Below are 16,543 nucleotides of genomic sequence, written 5' to 3' on the forward strand. Positions count from 1 at the left end.
TTAAACCATAAAAATACACAGATGACAAGCAACCAACAAGCTCATCACTACTAAAAGCTGCAGGAAGCATCCACTGCCAAACCAAGACTGGTCAACGAAACCAATCACACGCTCTGCACAGGCAGCAGGGGTCTTACATGTTCTCCCTCTAAGTTAGAGTGGTGGTGGTTAGACGCTGCTGAGGTTGCAGGTGGTTCGGCTTCCTGTGTGGACACCAGTGATCGACTATGATTGACAGCTGAGAGGTGGGGGGGCGAGGTAAAGCTACCATCCAATAGCTGATTATGTCACTGTGTCTTAAAGGGATAGTAGCATTTTTTTAAAGTGGGGTTGTATGATCTCCAAATAGCCCCTAAGTACTTTAATTGCAGTAGAAGACTCTCTGCACTCCTCCCGTTAGCAACGCCAGCCCATAATAGCCCTGCCCAGAGATTTACAACATACAGTGTTGTGAACAGACCCAAAGAAACGGCCTATTTTCACGGCCTAAAAGAGGTTTTACATGAAAAAAAAATAGACAGTTCCATTGTTCACTATAATATAATTTTTTCCAGCCCTTCAAAGTGCAGGAAAAAGAGTTTTTATTTGGACCTAACCAACTCACGTATCCCTCCGCCCAGGGTTAGCGCCCGCCGATCAGCAGTTGGTTAGGTCCAAATAAAAACTGCGTTTTTCCTGCACTTTGAGGGGCTGGAAAAAATTATATTATAGCGAACAATGGAACTGTGTATTTTTTTTCACGTAAAACCTCTTTTAGGTTGTGAAAATAGGCCGTTTCTTTGGGTCCATTCACAACAATGTATGTTGTAAATCTCTGGGCAGGGCTATTATGGGCTGGCGTTGCTAACGGGAGGAGTGTAGAGAGTCTTCTACTGCAATTAAAGTACTTAGGGGCTATTTGTAGATCATACAACCCCACTTAAAAAAATGCTACTATCCCTTTAAACAACATGTTTGGATTGTAGCACAAATACACAAAGGAACCGTTTCTGATCCTTATTTCAAGTATCAGTGCGAGAGTATTTCATTATGTGATGCTAATACCCAGAGATCCATCCAGTCGTCCATCGAGGGAAACTGGTGCACTGATAAAAACTCACTGTGCTAAGTGCAAGTGACCTGGAAGTGAGTTGTCTTGTCTGTAGCTGCTGGGCTTGTTCAGAGGATCCTACTGTACATCCATGTAACGCTTTGATAAAGTTGTAGTGCTATTCATTTCTATTCACTTTAGAGCTGCAACAATTAATCGAACAATAATCGATTATTAAATAAATCATCAACTGTTTTGATAATCGAATAATCGGTTTGTGTCGTTTTTTAAGAAAAAAAGGTCAAAATTCTCAGATTTCATCTTCTTAAATGTGAATATTTCTGGTTTCTTTGTTCCTTCATGATAATAAACTGAGTCTCTCTTTGGTTTGTGGACAAAACAAGACATTTGAAGACGTCATCTTGTTGTTTGGGAAACACTGATTGACATTTTTCAAAATGTTTGAACATTTTATTGACCGAACAACTAATCGATCTTTAAATAAACAACAGATTAATCGATAATGAAAATAATCGCTAGTTGCAGCCCTAATTCACTTGTGGTGGTTTTTGTACATCTGATGTTGTTTCTGCGTGAAATGATTGAATTATGAATCTCTAGTAGGGTTAGGGTTTTTTTCTATTTCTTTTCTATTAGTTGTTCTCCTATGTAGGAAAATGTCACATTTTTATTACTGTTTGTATAGCACCAGTGTTTTCTACCAAAGAAAAGTTCAATAAAGCTAAACGTTTGTACCTGATCCACCTCTCCTTGAGTGATGGGCTGAGTCTGAAACCGGGCGTTGGCCCTGCGCTGCCGCGTGTCCCCCCGGGCCCCGTCAGCGGTCTGGCCTGTACCTGTAGGCTGAGCGAGGCGGTTGAACAGAGCCATCTTCTCCGCCAGGCTGAGGGTGGACAGGTCGGGCTCGTCCAGGAAAGACGACAGCTGTCTGTCTCCTTCTGCCCCGCCGTGCAGAGCTTGAACTGGTCTCTGGAGCTCCTGGGTCTCCGGCTCCTGCACTGCCGAGCTCGGCTGGGAGGGGGCCTGGATGCTGAGGGAGGGAGGGAGGGGCATGGGGGAGGTGATGGGTGACAGTGCTTTAATATCCACTTCATTTTAAAGTCCTCTTTTCAACCAGGAAGTGTTTATGTCTTAATCACAGCAGTACATGGCTTTGCTGTTCTACTGAAAAATGCTAAATCCTGAATAGGCTTTATGCACAGCTCCACTACTTCCTGAACTTAAACAAGCTCCTTTGTTTCCTGTCTTACATTATTGGACAAACTGATTAATCCAGGTGTGTCTGACCATTGTGACTAATGATTAATCAGTTTGTCCAATAATGTAAGACAGGAAATAAAGGAGCTTGTTTAAGTTCAGGAAGTAGTAGAGCTGTGCATAAAGCCTATTTAAGTAGCTTAAATGTATAACTCAAGGTTTCCTAAATGTCATAATGGGTACACATTATATGGGTGTCTAAAACTAAATAGCAGGTCATATCTTTAGACGACGGTATCGTTACATGTATCAATTTCAATGATAAAACACTAAATCCACCTCCCTTTGACTTGGTTCTTTTAGATATCCTGTCACCCGTATGAATGAAAATCTACAGTACATGGATGAGAATTTAATGGGATACTTCACCCAAAATCAATAATTCACCCATTTTCTTCTCACCGTCATGCCAAGGAAGGGTTTGGAGAACTTTCAGAGTCATCAAAACACTTTAGGAGTTCCGGGGGGGGTCCAAAACACACACTGAAACATCCAGATACCTCCATACTGCTCGTCTGTACTGACCCAAGTGTCCTGAAGCCGCCACATGAAAAAGTTGTTTGGAAAAAATTATTTGATCTCTGTTTTTATCCTTGTTGTAGTAGTAGCTCCCAGTGGCTGCGAGATGTTCTTCCGTGTTTACATCAAACATCCAATGGTTTACAACGACGAACGAACATCTCACAGCAAATCTCACACATGAGCACAAACATCTCAGCAGCCACTGGGAGCTGCTGCTACCACAAGGATAAAAACAGAGATCAAATTATTTTCTCCTATCAACTTTTTCATTTGGCGGCTTCTGGACACTTGGGTCAGTACAGACGAGCAGTATGGAGGTATCTGGATGTTTCATAGTGTGTGTTTTGGACGATTCAAAAATGAACTCTATCCACCGCCATTACATGAAAATCCGTTGCCAGCCGGACCCCCCCTGGAACTCCTAAAACCAGATCTACATCCGGCCTTGCATCTTTCCAGTCAGCTGCTGTCTCTGACTGGAATGCATTACAAAAACACCTTAAACTGGATAACTTCATCTCCATCCCGGCCTTCAAAGACGCCATCTCACACCTTTTTACAGATTCTTGCAGCTGCTTCCCTACTATTTAACTATTTAACCCTTTTCCTCAGTTTTTTGCTTGTTGCATGCCCATACCTGCCGCCGTCGGCCTAGGCCACTTTCTGTGACACACTGCTCTCTAAAGAATCCTGTAATGTCTGTAACAGACATTTACTCTTTTTATGCTTGTAAAAATCTTGTCTTTTTATGCTTGAATACCCTTGTTATTAACTTTTATGCCTTGTTTTCTGCTGAATGTTTGTATAGTTGTGCATATTTGCTATTGTCTTTTAACCTATCTTTTCTCCCTCACAGCCCCCCTCCCCCTCCCCCTCCAGAAGCTTATGCCTCTTGTCAGGCCATCATTGTAAATAAGAACTTGTTCTTAATTGATTCTGCCTGGTTAAATAAAGGTTAAATAAAAAAATAAACAATAAACAAAAGCGTTTTGATGACTCTGAAAGTTCTCCAAACCCTTCCTTGGCATGACGGTGAGTAGAAAATTGGCAAATTATTGATTTTAGGTGAAGTATCCCTTTAATGAAAATCTTGTTAAATTTAAAGCAGAAGTAAGTGATATAAAACACGAGTGGGTTGCCTGGAACGCTACAAAGTCGTAAGTTGTGACTTGAAGCTGTAATTTACGATTTCAAAAGCCTGCCTGGAACGCAGCATTAGCGAAAACGACCGGACCACTTACTTCTGCTTTAAGGAAACTAATCTGAGACAACAATGTATTCCTGCACTGTCTGAATATCCAACAACTGAACATGCATGCTGATCCCAGGCAGGTAAATAACTCTGACAGCTGTGTCCGATTACAAGCGCAGCAACAGAGACGTTAAGTAGATCAGCGCACATATGCCAGATAATCATATAATGCACTCATATATTTGCAGGGGTTATGGTGATCTCCCTGCAGTGCGCTCAGTTAAACCAGAGTTGGTAAACAAGCCGCGGGACACGTGAACCCAGTCATGCAGGGGGGCTTTAACTGGCTCAACCTCTGACCTTTCCATAAGATATGCGACCTATTTCTTTGCTGACATTTGTGACCTGCTGCTGCATGTGGGAAACGGTGCACACAAAGTAATGCTTGGAAACTGCGCATGGAAAGTAGTGAATGAGCCATTGTGTAAACACCGGCTTCTTTCCCCTAAAAGGTGCACACACAGCTATTACACAGCACAGCACAGGCGGGGGGAAGATGTGACGGGGTTAAAATGAGCTGGATAAACAGATCTGCACTGCGGCCAGGAGAGGGAGATGGTGAGTTAAAGGCCTCTGAGGCATATTAACATAGTTTAGAATCGGTACAAATGAGGCATGAAGTGGGAAGGATGAAAAACGCTGCCTGGTATCAAGAAAAGGATTGTTTTGATTCTGGCTTTAATGCAAAATGTAGGATTATAGTAAAGAATCCAACTGGTAACATCTTGTGAGTCATCCAGTTAATACTTTAACAGAACTGAGATGTTGAAAATCACAGACGACTTTGATGCAATAGACACTTTGCACACACACATGTGGATAAAACACATCCCAGCCCTGTTGTACCTGATGCTAGTCACACTGGTGTTGACTACAGAGGTGTTGGGGATGCAAACTACGGCCATAGGTTGTGATGAGGCGGCAGGATCACTTAAAGGTGGAGAAGAAAAAGATACAAAAAGGTACAAATGGAGAGAAGAAAGTGAAATATAGATCATTCAAGAGAAGCAAAAAAAAAAGTAAATAGTTGACAGGGGTGCAGGAAAAATACAGAGGAGAAAGAACAGAAAACACCAACAGAGAAATTGGACTGTTCTAAACTACAGCTATAGGATAAATATATATAAGACCAACCTCGAAGCGTTGACCACCTCCTTGTTGGTGACGGGTTGTGTGTGTGAGCGGTCCTGAACTCTTCGGAGACGCCTTTCAACGGCAGCGTTTCGAGAGCGTGGTTTGGGAATACTTCCATCCGATGTCCTCTCCAGCTCCTGGAGGGAGATGTCGGAAAACAACAAACTGTTTTATTCTGTTAAATATACTGTATTTAAGCGATAGTTCAACATTTTGGCAAATTGGCCCATTGCCATAATCCCTATAGTCATAGCAGTAGGTTTGTTACCTTTAATTGTCGGTGCAAGCTATTTTTAGAACGGCGGAGCAGAGCCGCGAGCTGCTCAGAGCTACGCTACGGAGGCTCATTATGGGATTTCTTGGTTTCCCTCATCAAACTCATCAAATACACAATCCAACAACTCCAAAACGCTCTGGACAAGTTGTGACCTGCACATTGACCACACTATGAGATAATAACACAACGTTAGGAGTTGTTTTAGAGGGAAATTCATGCAAAACAGCTGATGCGTGTTGCCTTCGGGGACAGTTTTTCATCAAGCAGTCTGTATTTACCTCGAAAACAACTCTGTCTCGTAATGTTACATTATCATCTCATAACATGGTGAATGTGCAGGTCACAACTTGTCCACCAGAGCGTTGTGGAGTTGTTGGATTGTGTATTTGACGAGTTCGATGAGGGAAATCAAGAATCCCATGAGCCTCCGTAGCGTAGCTCTGAGCAGCTCGCAGCTCTGCTCCGCCGTTCAAACAATCGACTTTGTCTTTTGGTGTTGAAATGATGAAATTCAAACATTATTAATCTTAAAATGTACTGCATGACTTCATTGTTTAAAAGGACGTTTACCCTGAAGAGAGACCTCTTGGCAGCCACACTCATCTTAGCTCGGTCATCGAGCTTTTCTTCATCTATTGAAAACATGAAAGATTCACATTATATGGCATCAAAAAAGACAGATCTGTATGTGTTGTGCATGAATGCAACAGAGTGAACTTGCCTTCGTTGTCCTGCAGCTGTGATGGGCTTAGACGTGACCTGCAGAGAACATAAATGCATGGAAACATCAGTATGAATAATGCATTTAAAAACTTTTTTTTGAGGGAACTGGAACCACTGGATATTTTCATGCTCTGCCACACAATTCAGTGATAATGAAGAGCTCCTGCAGGTGGCTACAGAGAGGCTCTCCTGTACCTATCGGACTCCAAACGCTCTGCGGAGGTGATGGGCTGGGTCCTAAACCTCTCCGACATGCGACTCTCTCCTGGAGTGATGTAGCGTCGAGGCCTCCGAGCGCCCCGGTCTCGATCGCTGATGCTGCTGCTGCTAGCGGGCTCTACCTCCATTGCTGAGAGATCGACTTTAGTCGTCTCACTTTTGGGGCGGTGGGTCAAATAAGACGGATTGACGAAGACAACGAAAAGGGACAGTACAAGTAAAAAAAAAAAGAAAGAAAGAAATTAAGAATAGTTGGTTTTGATGTTGTTTTGGTAGATTAACAGTTTACCAGATCAAACAGGGCCTCACACACTGAACACTAATTGCAGCCTAACTGTGAAGAGCCATTACCCAATGTTAACATGCAGCAGGAGACAACTGTCAAAGGATCAATTGCAAGAACTGAAACACAAAATTGCAAATGGTGATATTATAAAGATACACCCTGACACATTTCATGCCTCAGAGTTACGTTCTATCAGTTTTATTTTTCCTAAATCATCATTGGATTATTTGTTGCAGCAGCTCACTAATGCAAGAGTTAGACAGTTACTTAGCGATGCCACACAGAGACCATGCCGCGGGACCTACAACTCAGGTTTCCGGTTGGCATTCTCCAGATAAGAGTGTCGCAGCTGCGCCACCGACACCCTGGTGTCCAGGGTGCCCATCTCGCCGTTCGCCATCCCCGAGGCCGGAGCGGCGGCGGCCCTCGATTTCTCTCTGCTGGCCGCTGCCCTCTCCATCCGGTACAGGGCAGAATGCTGACTGATGCCGATGTCGGACATGGAGCGGATTCGCGTCTTGGGTTTGGGCCCTCCGCTCGTCTCCAGGCCTCTGTGTTTGGCCTGTGGCAAGGAGGAACCCTTCTGGAGGTAGACGGCCGAGTCAGACCTCTGCTGCGCCGATGGATCCTGCTGCTGCTGCTGAGGATGATGATGGTGATGCCGCCTCGGAGGCTCCAGCTCTTCATCTGGTTTGGGATCTGGTTGTTTCCTCTGGAAGTCTTGATGCTGACTCGGAGGCTCTTGTCGTTGGAGATCAGACTCCGGCTGCCGTTGAGGGTGCTGTTGCCTTTGGGGCTCTTGCGGCTGTCTGGAGTGGTCGTACTGATGCTGCCTCTGAGGGTCTTGTTGGTGAATCTGAGCACTGTGTTGCCTCCTTCTGGGTTCATACTGCGGTTGTGTCGGCGGCTCTTGATGCTGACTCTGGGGCTCTTGGCTGTACACCGGCTCGATGGGTTGATGCTGCCTGGGCTGCTGGTGAACGGATGAGAGGGAAGGCTGCACGGATCTAAATCCTCTCTCCTCTTGGCTATCGTGGCTGGAGACATGCTCTCTCCCCCTTTCTCTGATCCTCTCAACATTTCTCTCCCTTCCTCTCTCCCTCCCCCTCTCCCTTCCTCGCTCCCAATCCCAGTCTTCCTCTCCTCGACTCATCCTCCTCTGCTCTGGGCTGTAGCTCTGCCAGTCCGTATCTTCGTGACGGCCTCTGTGAATGTCGTCCACGCTCCTCTCCCTTCGACGGATCTCCGAGGGCAGCACGGCCTTCCTGCTCTTCAGAAGGCCCTCCGTCTGGGCCTCCTCCTTCAGAGCCTGCCTGGCCTCTGATCTCGCCTCCTTGTGGGCGGCAAAGATCAGGTCAGAACTCACTCTCCTCCGCGGCTGCACCTCGGGGGGTCCGGGAAGTTTGGCGGTGGCCACTGGGGCAGGCATGGCCAAATATGGCTGAGAGTCCACGGCGGGACCAGAGTGCTGGTACTCGGGGGCGGAGGAGGGATAGGCCGTCTGGCCGTGGGCAGCAGGATGGTGGCCCGGGCTCGGCTGGGGAGGCTGGTAAACAGTCCTTTGTTGGACGGGCTCTGAGTGCTGCGGCGTGTGCTGCACAGTGTTCCCCTGAGTACGATGTCTGTGAGCCTGGTGCCTATCTGGACTCCAGTCAGGCCTCTGGACAGTTTCATCCCTTGACAATCGTTCCCTTACTCGGATTCTTGGGAAAAGGAATGGATAAGGGTCACTGAATATCCAGTTCAATGAAACAACTACAGTACGGCGCTCTGCAAACTCAATAAAAACACTCGCACCAGCCACAATTTTACGATCAAACAGTCTATTTTCAGTAGAGGGGGTGTATCTGGTACCTCAGGAGCTCAAATCTAACAACATTTGGCCGATACTGATTTTGAATACTCTCTAGTTAATTCTGTCTTATCACAAATAGGGATGTCACGATTGTAGATTTTCTTGGTACGATCATTGTCTGAGAAATAATCACGGTATTACGATCATCCATCACGATTATTATGCATTAATTAATTTCACAACACTGTGTATGTGTAAAATCAAATATAGTCTAGCCTAAATAATTGCAATGCTAATTATTTACACAAACATTAATAAAGGACCAATTATATTCTTCAGGGGAAGTGTTTGAATTATTCAAGTCATTAGTTGTCAATCGTTTTTGTTTTTATTTACAAATGACACGCAAACTTTTAAATTCCTACCGATTCAATGTTACATTAGGTAAAGGGACCAGAATCTGCAAATTTACCTTCACATCTGTTCCGACATAATCTTTTTTGTATTTATTAATTGTGGTGTTTTATACCACGATTAATTGTGAAAACAAGTAATTGTGACATCCCTAATCACAAATATCATCTGCAAAGGCTGTTCTGAGCTCAAACAAGTTGCACAAAGATTTACAGCATTACACCGTCATGGGACCAACATGAACCTCCTAAATCCCACATCAGGATTGCAACAAGGTCGAGCAGCAGCAGCAGCAGCAGCAGCAGCAGCATGACCTGGGTTTGAATTTTAGTCTTTTACTTCAAATGACTCTCTCTCTCCCTCTCTGTTTCTCTCTCCGTGCCAAAAAAAAGTAATCCAAACTATTTTCATCTACAACTTCTGACCTGTGGTGGCCAAAGGTTGCTCTAATCTCATTGTAGACCACTAAGCCAGACATAATTGATGGGCCTCTGCTTTATCTGACACGGCATGAAGGACTTAAACAGTGCTCTTGCTACATGAGTACACACACGAATACTAGCAAGCATAAGCAGCTGATAAGACCACAAAGGCGGTCAAGTGCCGGTGGCGTGAGACAGACATTTATACAAGTGGAGTAGAGATACATAAAAATAAGAAAGCCTAATAAGCCTCTAAAAAGACAATGTTAGAATCCCTTTTTTTTTTTTAGTTCATCAAACTAGCATGTGAGAGAAATCGATGAAACCAATAAAGCTATACTAACAACTAAACTTATCCATGCGTCTATGGATTTTACATCTCCATAGAGCACAAAGGTTGGTTATGAACATTCGTCTTTTCATAAGCTATCAGCTTAAGCCAACTGTGCTTTGCATCCGGGCCACCGTACATTCCTTATGCAACGACATTGTCAAAGTCACTGACGGAGGGTCAAGACTCAGATGTAATTTCATAGGGGTTAACAGGCCAGAATCTGAGTAAGAAGCCAGGGTGGGGGGGGTGGGGGTGTGGGGGTGCAGTGTGAGAGCGAGTCTCAGCTGACAAGTGCTGAGTCAGTGGGTCTGCGACTGACTGGGTCAGGGTCTGAAGCTGACTAATGTTGTCACCCCATCAACTCCGGTTCACTAACACCATTCGACTGCTGAAGACAACCAGGCCACACACAGTCACACTAATTTAACAAGAATGTAGGGTGGGAGTTGGGTGAGGGGTGTTACTGATGACAAGGTGTGAACATACCCAGAACAATGTACTGGAAAACCGACCACAGTGAGATCTCACTTTTAGGGTCAGAGTGCTGAGTTGGCCTGGTGATACATTATATTATGTTAGCTACGTATATACCAAGGCATGTTGCATGTTGGTATTTGTCCAAATAATCTACTGTATATTGTGTCAATAAGATTATTTGACTTTACCGATCTTTAAATATAAATATCATGATCAACATGTACCAAATACCTGCAATAACCAATGAGAGTGACCAGATGGGAAGCATCGCCAGCTGAATGTTGTGTACTTTTACAGCTCACAAACTTGGCAGGAAAATACAATAAGAGCTGCTGGTGGAATTATTTCGACCTCACAAGTTTATTTATGACATTTAAGATTTCAAAATCGTCTAGCATGTGAGTGCAGCTTCATCAGTCTGCTCTTTGGCGATATTAAAGCCAAGACTTTGATTTTTTGGTGTCTCAGGCAGGCCTGAGGTCTAATGAACAACATCGTTTCAGAGTTGATACAGGAGTGAGAAAGAATGGATTACCTAATTAAACAAGACATTTTCAAGACAATTGCAATTGCATTTATCTATTTTTAAAGTGGTAATCTTCAATCAATCAGTCAAGTTTTGTACTTTTAAGTAATAACATATAAAAAAAACTATAAAAATCAAACTGTAGTTGTCCTAAAACTGATCCTTGGTGTACTCCGTATGTAACATTTTTGTGCTAGAACAAGGCTCTAGACCAGGGGTCTTCAACGTTTTCCAGGCCAAGGACCCCCAAACTGATGGAGAGATGGAGCGGGGACCCCCTGTTGAAGACCTCTGCTCTAGACAAACCTATTTTAAAAGAAAGTGGTGGTTCACAGTATTAAACAATGGCACTAAAGATTTGCCAGTGTCAAGATGTATTCTGTGTGTTTCACTGCTTCAAACAAAGCTGTGTCCGTGCTATTATTCATTTGTCCTTAAACTTTAGATCTTCCCATCTAAGATTTTACCACAGTAGAGACTGACCTGTTGAAGAAAACCAGGTAAAATGAGACTTCATGTCTGGTAAATCTTGTTAAATCTTAACCATGAGACTAAGTTAGAAATGAAAGTTCGTCAGTTGAAGAATGAAAATTATATAAAACCCCAAACGACTGTTATGACACCAATTAAAATGGGGAAGTATTATTGAATGATGTGTTATAGGTTTTTATATGTTGGACAGAGTTAGCTACTTGTCCACCGGGAATGTGTTTCTGACAGTGCTGGCTTAGTTAATGATTAATTTTTCCTTAATAAAGGTCGTACAATTTCCAAGGCTCTCTTTTACCTAAAGAATTGTATTCAATAGATCCCTAACACTTTTAATTGTTTATAGACACGTAAATACACTTTTAAAAGATTAATGGAAATGCCCGAGAGCTGCCAGCTAAAAAAAACAAAAACACATGCACCCGGTGGATGTTTGATGTTTGATAGGTCTTCACACACTGACGACATCCTGAGTGGACAGTACCTTGAAGGCAAGCCGAAGACTGTCTGAGTGTCGCTCTCTGAGTCTGTGTTGAGAGACCGGTCGCTCTTTGACAGCGCAGCCAGGCTGCAGGATGATGTGGTGACAGTGTCAAACCCTGAGGGAAACTTCTGATCATTCTTTCAACGATCAAATCAAATTCAGCTGAACCATGTTGAGCAGATATATATAAATAAATCAATAAACAGCATTATTTATAGGCTGTAGCTCAGAGTCCAATCGGTCACTTAATGTCATCAAGTTAAATCCTTCATCAGTAGAAAGTGACATAAGCACCTAACTGTCAGATCAGGGTCATCTCTCAGGGTGAGCAGGGGAATCATATCCCCTCCCAAAAAGCAACCCAGCAGTTTTTTTTTCCTGTTGCCCCCGTCGGCCTTTTCCCTGATGAGCTCCCCAGATCACCTCTCTATGTGAAACTGGAGCAGGGCAAGCGTGACGGAGCAACACCCACAGTCTAGAAAGATCCCGACGCCGGCATAGCGGTGGAAGCAGCCGGTCGACAGCTCGGACCGACTTCACCTTCAAACAACTGTGCTTCAATACCTCGGCTTTGATTGTGCCACCAATTGCGGCATTGTTGGTTTGAGATGGATTGTGTTTCTACAGGAAGTTACTAGCAAGTGGACTGGTGTGATTATTATCAGTGGGACTACGCTGTGCTTCATGGCGGGGGTTTGAATTCTCTGGGACTTAATGTTCTCTAAAAATAACACTGAAGTGAAGACACAACATCAGATTCTTCCGGGGAAGATTACTTCATCACACACCAAACAGAAGCACCCAGAGAGGAACTTCATGATCTCTAAAAGACGCTTTCCCACTAAAATTAGCGGGTCGACGCGGGTTTTTTAAACACGGGCTACCAAACGCTAACAATCGGCATTTGGCTCCTTTCCCATTGACCAAAAGGAGCCGGGCCTGGTGACGTCATCACGCTGAGATCACGTTGATGCTATCATAAGTGCGACAGAATTCAGTGAAGTAAACAATGGAGAGCAACATGGAAGCGAGTCAGGCGGTGGTCAGTGCTCTTTCTTGTTTCGCACTCAAAACGGTGGAAAGGCAGCGGACACAAAAGAAGCTCACGGATTTCCCCGTCTTGCCAGTGCTGCGACATGTTGATCAAATCCCAGTCTGGAATGCGAGCAGAGCTTTGTTTCGGTACGTAGACGGCGCGATGTTATGACGTGGGCGTCATCACGTAAATTAGCGGGTTGACCCGGGTCTGGCGTTCCCACTGCAAGCCGATCAGAGCCGAGCCTGTTGAAGGCTGGTGCCTTTCCCACTGCCACCAAAAGCTGACTGTTAGCGGGTTTTTGGCCAGTGGGAAAGGGGTATAATGAGGGCGTGATGGTGCATTGAGGCTATTCTCTTGGGTATACATTAGGGCTGGGACGATATGCTTTTCTCCCGATTCAATTCTTCTACGATTTTTTGGATGGCAATTCGATTTAAATTGCGATTCTAAGATATTGCCGATTCTCTCGATTTTTAGTCTTTAGCGTTTTTAACATTTATCTGCACACAAATACTGTAGGAGCCTATAAATTAACATACTCCATTATAAAGTGAACTTAAACCCTTTTCAAAACCTGTACTCTCTGTATGTAAAAAAGGCGAACAAATGCACACTGCACAATATTTAAAAAAAAAAAAAAAAAATCAAAAAAAAAAAAAATTCAAAAAAAAAAAAAGATTTTTGAAAAAAAAATCGATTTTTGAAAAAAAATCGATTTTTGAAAAAAAAAATCGATTTAAAAATCGTCAAAAAAGATATCGCGATATTTATGTGAATCGATTTTTTCTTCCACCCCTAGTATACATGTAGAGGACGTTCTACCATCTAGATCATAAAAACTACACTTCCTGAGGGTTGTTCTCCCTAAAAGACATCGTTGTCTATCACATTCATGAGCTCGTGACGACCTTACAACCTTTTACGATGAGGTTATGAACTCACCCCTGTCTGTTGAGGATGCTCTGGGCCTGCTGCTCTATGAATAAATCCCCAGGTGAGATGCCGTAGCGAGCGGACGGCAGGGAGGCCCGGCGGGCGGTGCGAGGCGAGTTGGGCACGGCGGCGATGCTGTAATCCCTGGCGGCGGCGGGGGGGCTCGGCTCCTGGTGGTGTTGGGGGCTTTGTTGCTGTTGTTGGTGGTGGTGTTGGGGAGGAGGATGCTGCTCCTGCTGGGTTCTGCTTCTCGACGTTGCCGAGCGCTCTTGAGCTCCTCCACGCCGGTAGTTCTCCATGTTCATCGCTCGCTCCCGCTCCGAAAATCTGCTCGGCCTTTCTTGTGTCGTCGGCGGAGGAGGAGGAGCTTGGTTTGTGTGGGCGGGACTCGATGTGGGAACAGGTGCAGCGGACGGTTCTGGATGAGTCCTCATGTAAACCCGGCCCACCCCGGAGCGGTACGGCGCCTTGGGCTCCCGTCCCGGCTCCTCTACTACTTCCTGTCTGTCTCGTCTGGAAGAAGTCGTCGTCGTCGTGGTACTGTGCCTCTCGGGGGTTTCGGGCTCTCGGCGGGACCGGTACCGCGGCGAGTAATCGATGTCCGCCTCTTGATCGAGGAGGATGCCGTAGCGCTCCGACAGCTGGCGGCGGCGCTCGGCCTTGTAGCGGGCGATGCGTTCGGCCTTGGAGCTGAGGCTGGTGCCGTCGGCCGGGCCGGATGTGGGCGTGGACGGGGTGGACAGAGTCACGGGGTCGACGTACACCAACACCGGGTCTGGACGGTTGCTGCCGACTCCGCCTTTGACCTGAGCCGATCGGTCCGGAGATGACACCTGCTTCTGAGGCGCCTCCAGATCCTCTCGACTGTAGCGCCTCACTGGTGGTAAAAAGGTGGAAATACTTAAAGGGATAGTAGCATTTTTTAAAAGTGTGGTTGTATGATCTACAAATAGCCCCTAAGTACTTTAATTGCAGTAGAAGATTCTCTGCACTCCTCCCGTTAGCAACGCCAGCCCATAATAGCCCTGCCCAGAGATTTACAACATACAGTGTTGTGAACAGACCCAAAGAAACGGCCTATTTTCACGGCCTAAAAGAGGTTTTACCTGAAAAAAAACAAAAACACAGTTCCATTGTTCGCTATAATATAATTTTTTCCAGCCCTTCAAAGTGCAGGAAAAATGCAGTTTTTATTTGGACCTAACCAACTGCTGATCAGCGGGCGCTAACCCTGGGCGGAGGGATACGTGAGTTGGTCAGGTCCAAATAAAAACTGTGTTTTTCCTGCACTTTGAAGGGGCTGGAAAAAATTATATTATAGCGAACAATGGAACTGTGTATTTTTTTCACATAAAACCTCTTTTAGGCCGTGAAAATAGGCCGTTTCTTTGGGTCTGTTCACAACACTGTATGTTGTAAATCTCTGGGCAGGGCTATTATGGGCTGGCGTTGCTAACGGGAGGAGTGCAGAGAGTCTTCTACTGCAATTAAAGTACTTAGGGGCTATTTGGAGATCATACAACCCCACTTTAAAAAAAATGCTACTATCCCTTTAACACAACATTGTGACAACCAGGAGTTAAGCCAAATTCATGCCACATGGGAGACACCGGTATCTCAAACACCGTTCACATCAACCTTCATCGACAGTTACAACAGAACTTAAGTATTTTCGTGAAGCTTTGATGCTAGATAATGTCAGGGTGAATTCCAATTCCTATCTTGACCCTCCAGCTCAACTCTTAATCTTAGTAGCCCTCAAAACCAAGTGTTAAGGGCTATTTTGTGACTTAGAAATGGGACACCCCTTAAATGCAGATGCGTCTTCAGACAGTTTTTTCCCCCAAGCTGCCAGACTACTAAATAAACCAACCTAACAATCAATCCAAATGGACAATGGATTCTTGTTGCGGCCTTGTAAGCTGGTCTGGATTCTTTTAACTTCCCTTTAAACCCTAAACCTTTTAGGTTCTAGTATTGTATTGATTTACTGTCTCCTTTTAATTTATTTATGCATATTGTAGAGCCCCCAACTCAAACATTTCACAATGTATGTACTTGTACATCTGAGTGACAAATAAACTTCTTGAATCTTGAATCTTGAACCCTGCCAGTTTAATCATAAGCCACAAACGCAGCTCTATCATCGACGGGTCCATCAGGTCCATGTTTTTGAAATTGTTGTGGACTATCTGTCAGTTATTACTTCGGTTATTTGTTCTTTTTTTTGTAGCTATATGCTAACTAACTCAACTAAAAAATAATCTATGAATTAGGAATGTATGTGATAAAATAAATGTTATGCAACAATGAGGTAAATAATCCATAAAATGTGCCTAAACTGAGATAAGACGATGGTTTTTCTAATATTTATAAAGAAAATACTGCATTCTGGGTAGCCCTTGCTCCCAAGGGTGGTGTCGGAGAATCTCAATATTGAGGCTATACAGCCTTCAAACTGAGGCTGAGAGTCCTGAGAATCGGGACAGCACTAGTACTTCGTGGGAGTGCGCATTTTTGAGATTGAGGGTTAAAATAGGAATTGGAATTCACCCTTACTATGGCTCAAAAGGTTAAAAAAAAATACGGATGACATAACACACCATCTTCCATCCCGCGTGAGAAAAAAGTCATGCATCACAAAAATACACATTTAACAAAATGCAACAACATGCAAACAAACTGCAAGAATTCACTAAAATTAACGCACAGGAACTTGATATTTACTTTAGAGACAATTTACTTTATTTATCAGATGAGGAGGTTGTATAAATCTGTTTGTTACGTCAGCACCACGGACAGCGCCATGGTTTTATCAATACACAGCACAGGTGTATGTTGTGGCTGGAGACAGAGGAAGGCAGGTGAACAACAGTTTGTGTCTGTGTCTAAACTGGAAAAATCTGTAA

The 16,543-nt window shown here is 44.3% G+C and overlaps 1 protein-coding gene across 4 annotated transcripts in view; it reads right to left on the minus strand.

Annotated features, from left to right (window-relative positions):
- The window catches only part of svilb (supervillin b), a 70,542-nt gene that overhangs the window by 37,389 nt on the left and 16,610 nt on the right, over positions 1 to 16,543 (minus strand). For 3 of the 4 annotated variants that reach the window (XM_085804952.1, XM_085804951.1, XM_085804950.1), the window contains exons 6-14: positions 13,644 to 14,511; positions 7,027 to 8,424; positions 6,412 to 6,591; positions 6,215 to 6,252; positions 6,064 to 6,125; positions 5,217 to 5,353; positions 4,929 to 5,012; positions 1,787 to 2,081; positions 138 to 203 (exon numbers count right to left, since the gene is read on the minus strand). In XM_085804952.1, the coding sequence (XP_085661078.1) occupies positions 138 to 203; positions 1,787 to 2,081; positions 4,929 to 5,012; positions 5,217 to 5,353; positions 6,064 to 6,125; positions 6,215 to 6,252; positions 6,412 to 6,591; positions 7,027 to 8,424; positions 13,644 to 14,511 (3,128 nt within the window). Of the gene's footprint in view, positions 1 to 137; positions 204 to 1,786; positions 2,082 to 4,928; positions 5,013 to 5,216; positions 5,354 to 6,063; positions 6,126 to 6,214; positions 6,253 to 6,411; positions 6,592 to 7,026; positions 8,425 to 11,662; positions 11,747 to 13,643; positions 14,512 to 16,543 lie in introns of all 4 variants that reach the window. The other variant, XM_085804948.1, reaches the window with a different exon arrangement.

The sequence above is a fragment of the Trachurus japonicus genome, chromosome 17 (genome assembly GCF_045865225.1).
Source record: "Trachurus japonicus isolate A0001 chromosome 17, Traja_1.0".
Classification (NCBI taxonomy): Eukaryota; Metazoa; Chordata; class Actinopteri; order Carangiformes; family Carangidae; genus Trachurus; species Trachurus japonicus.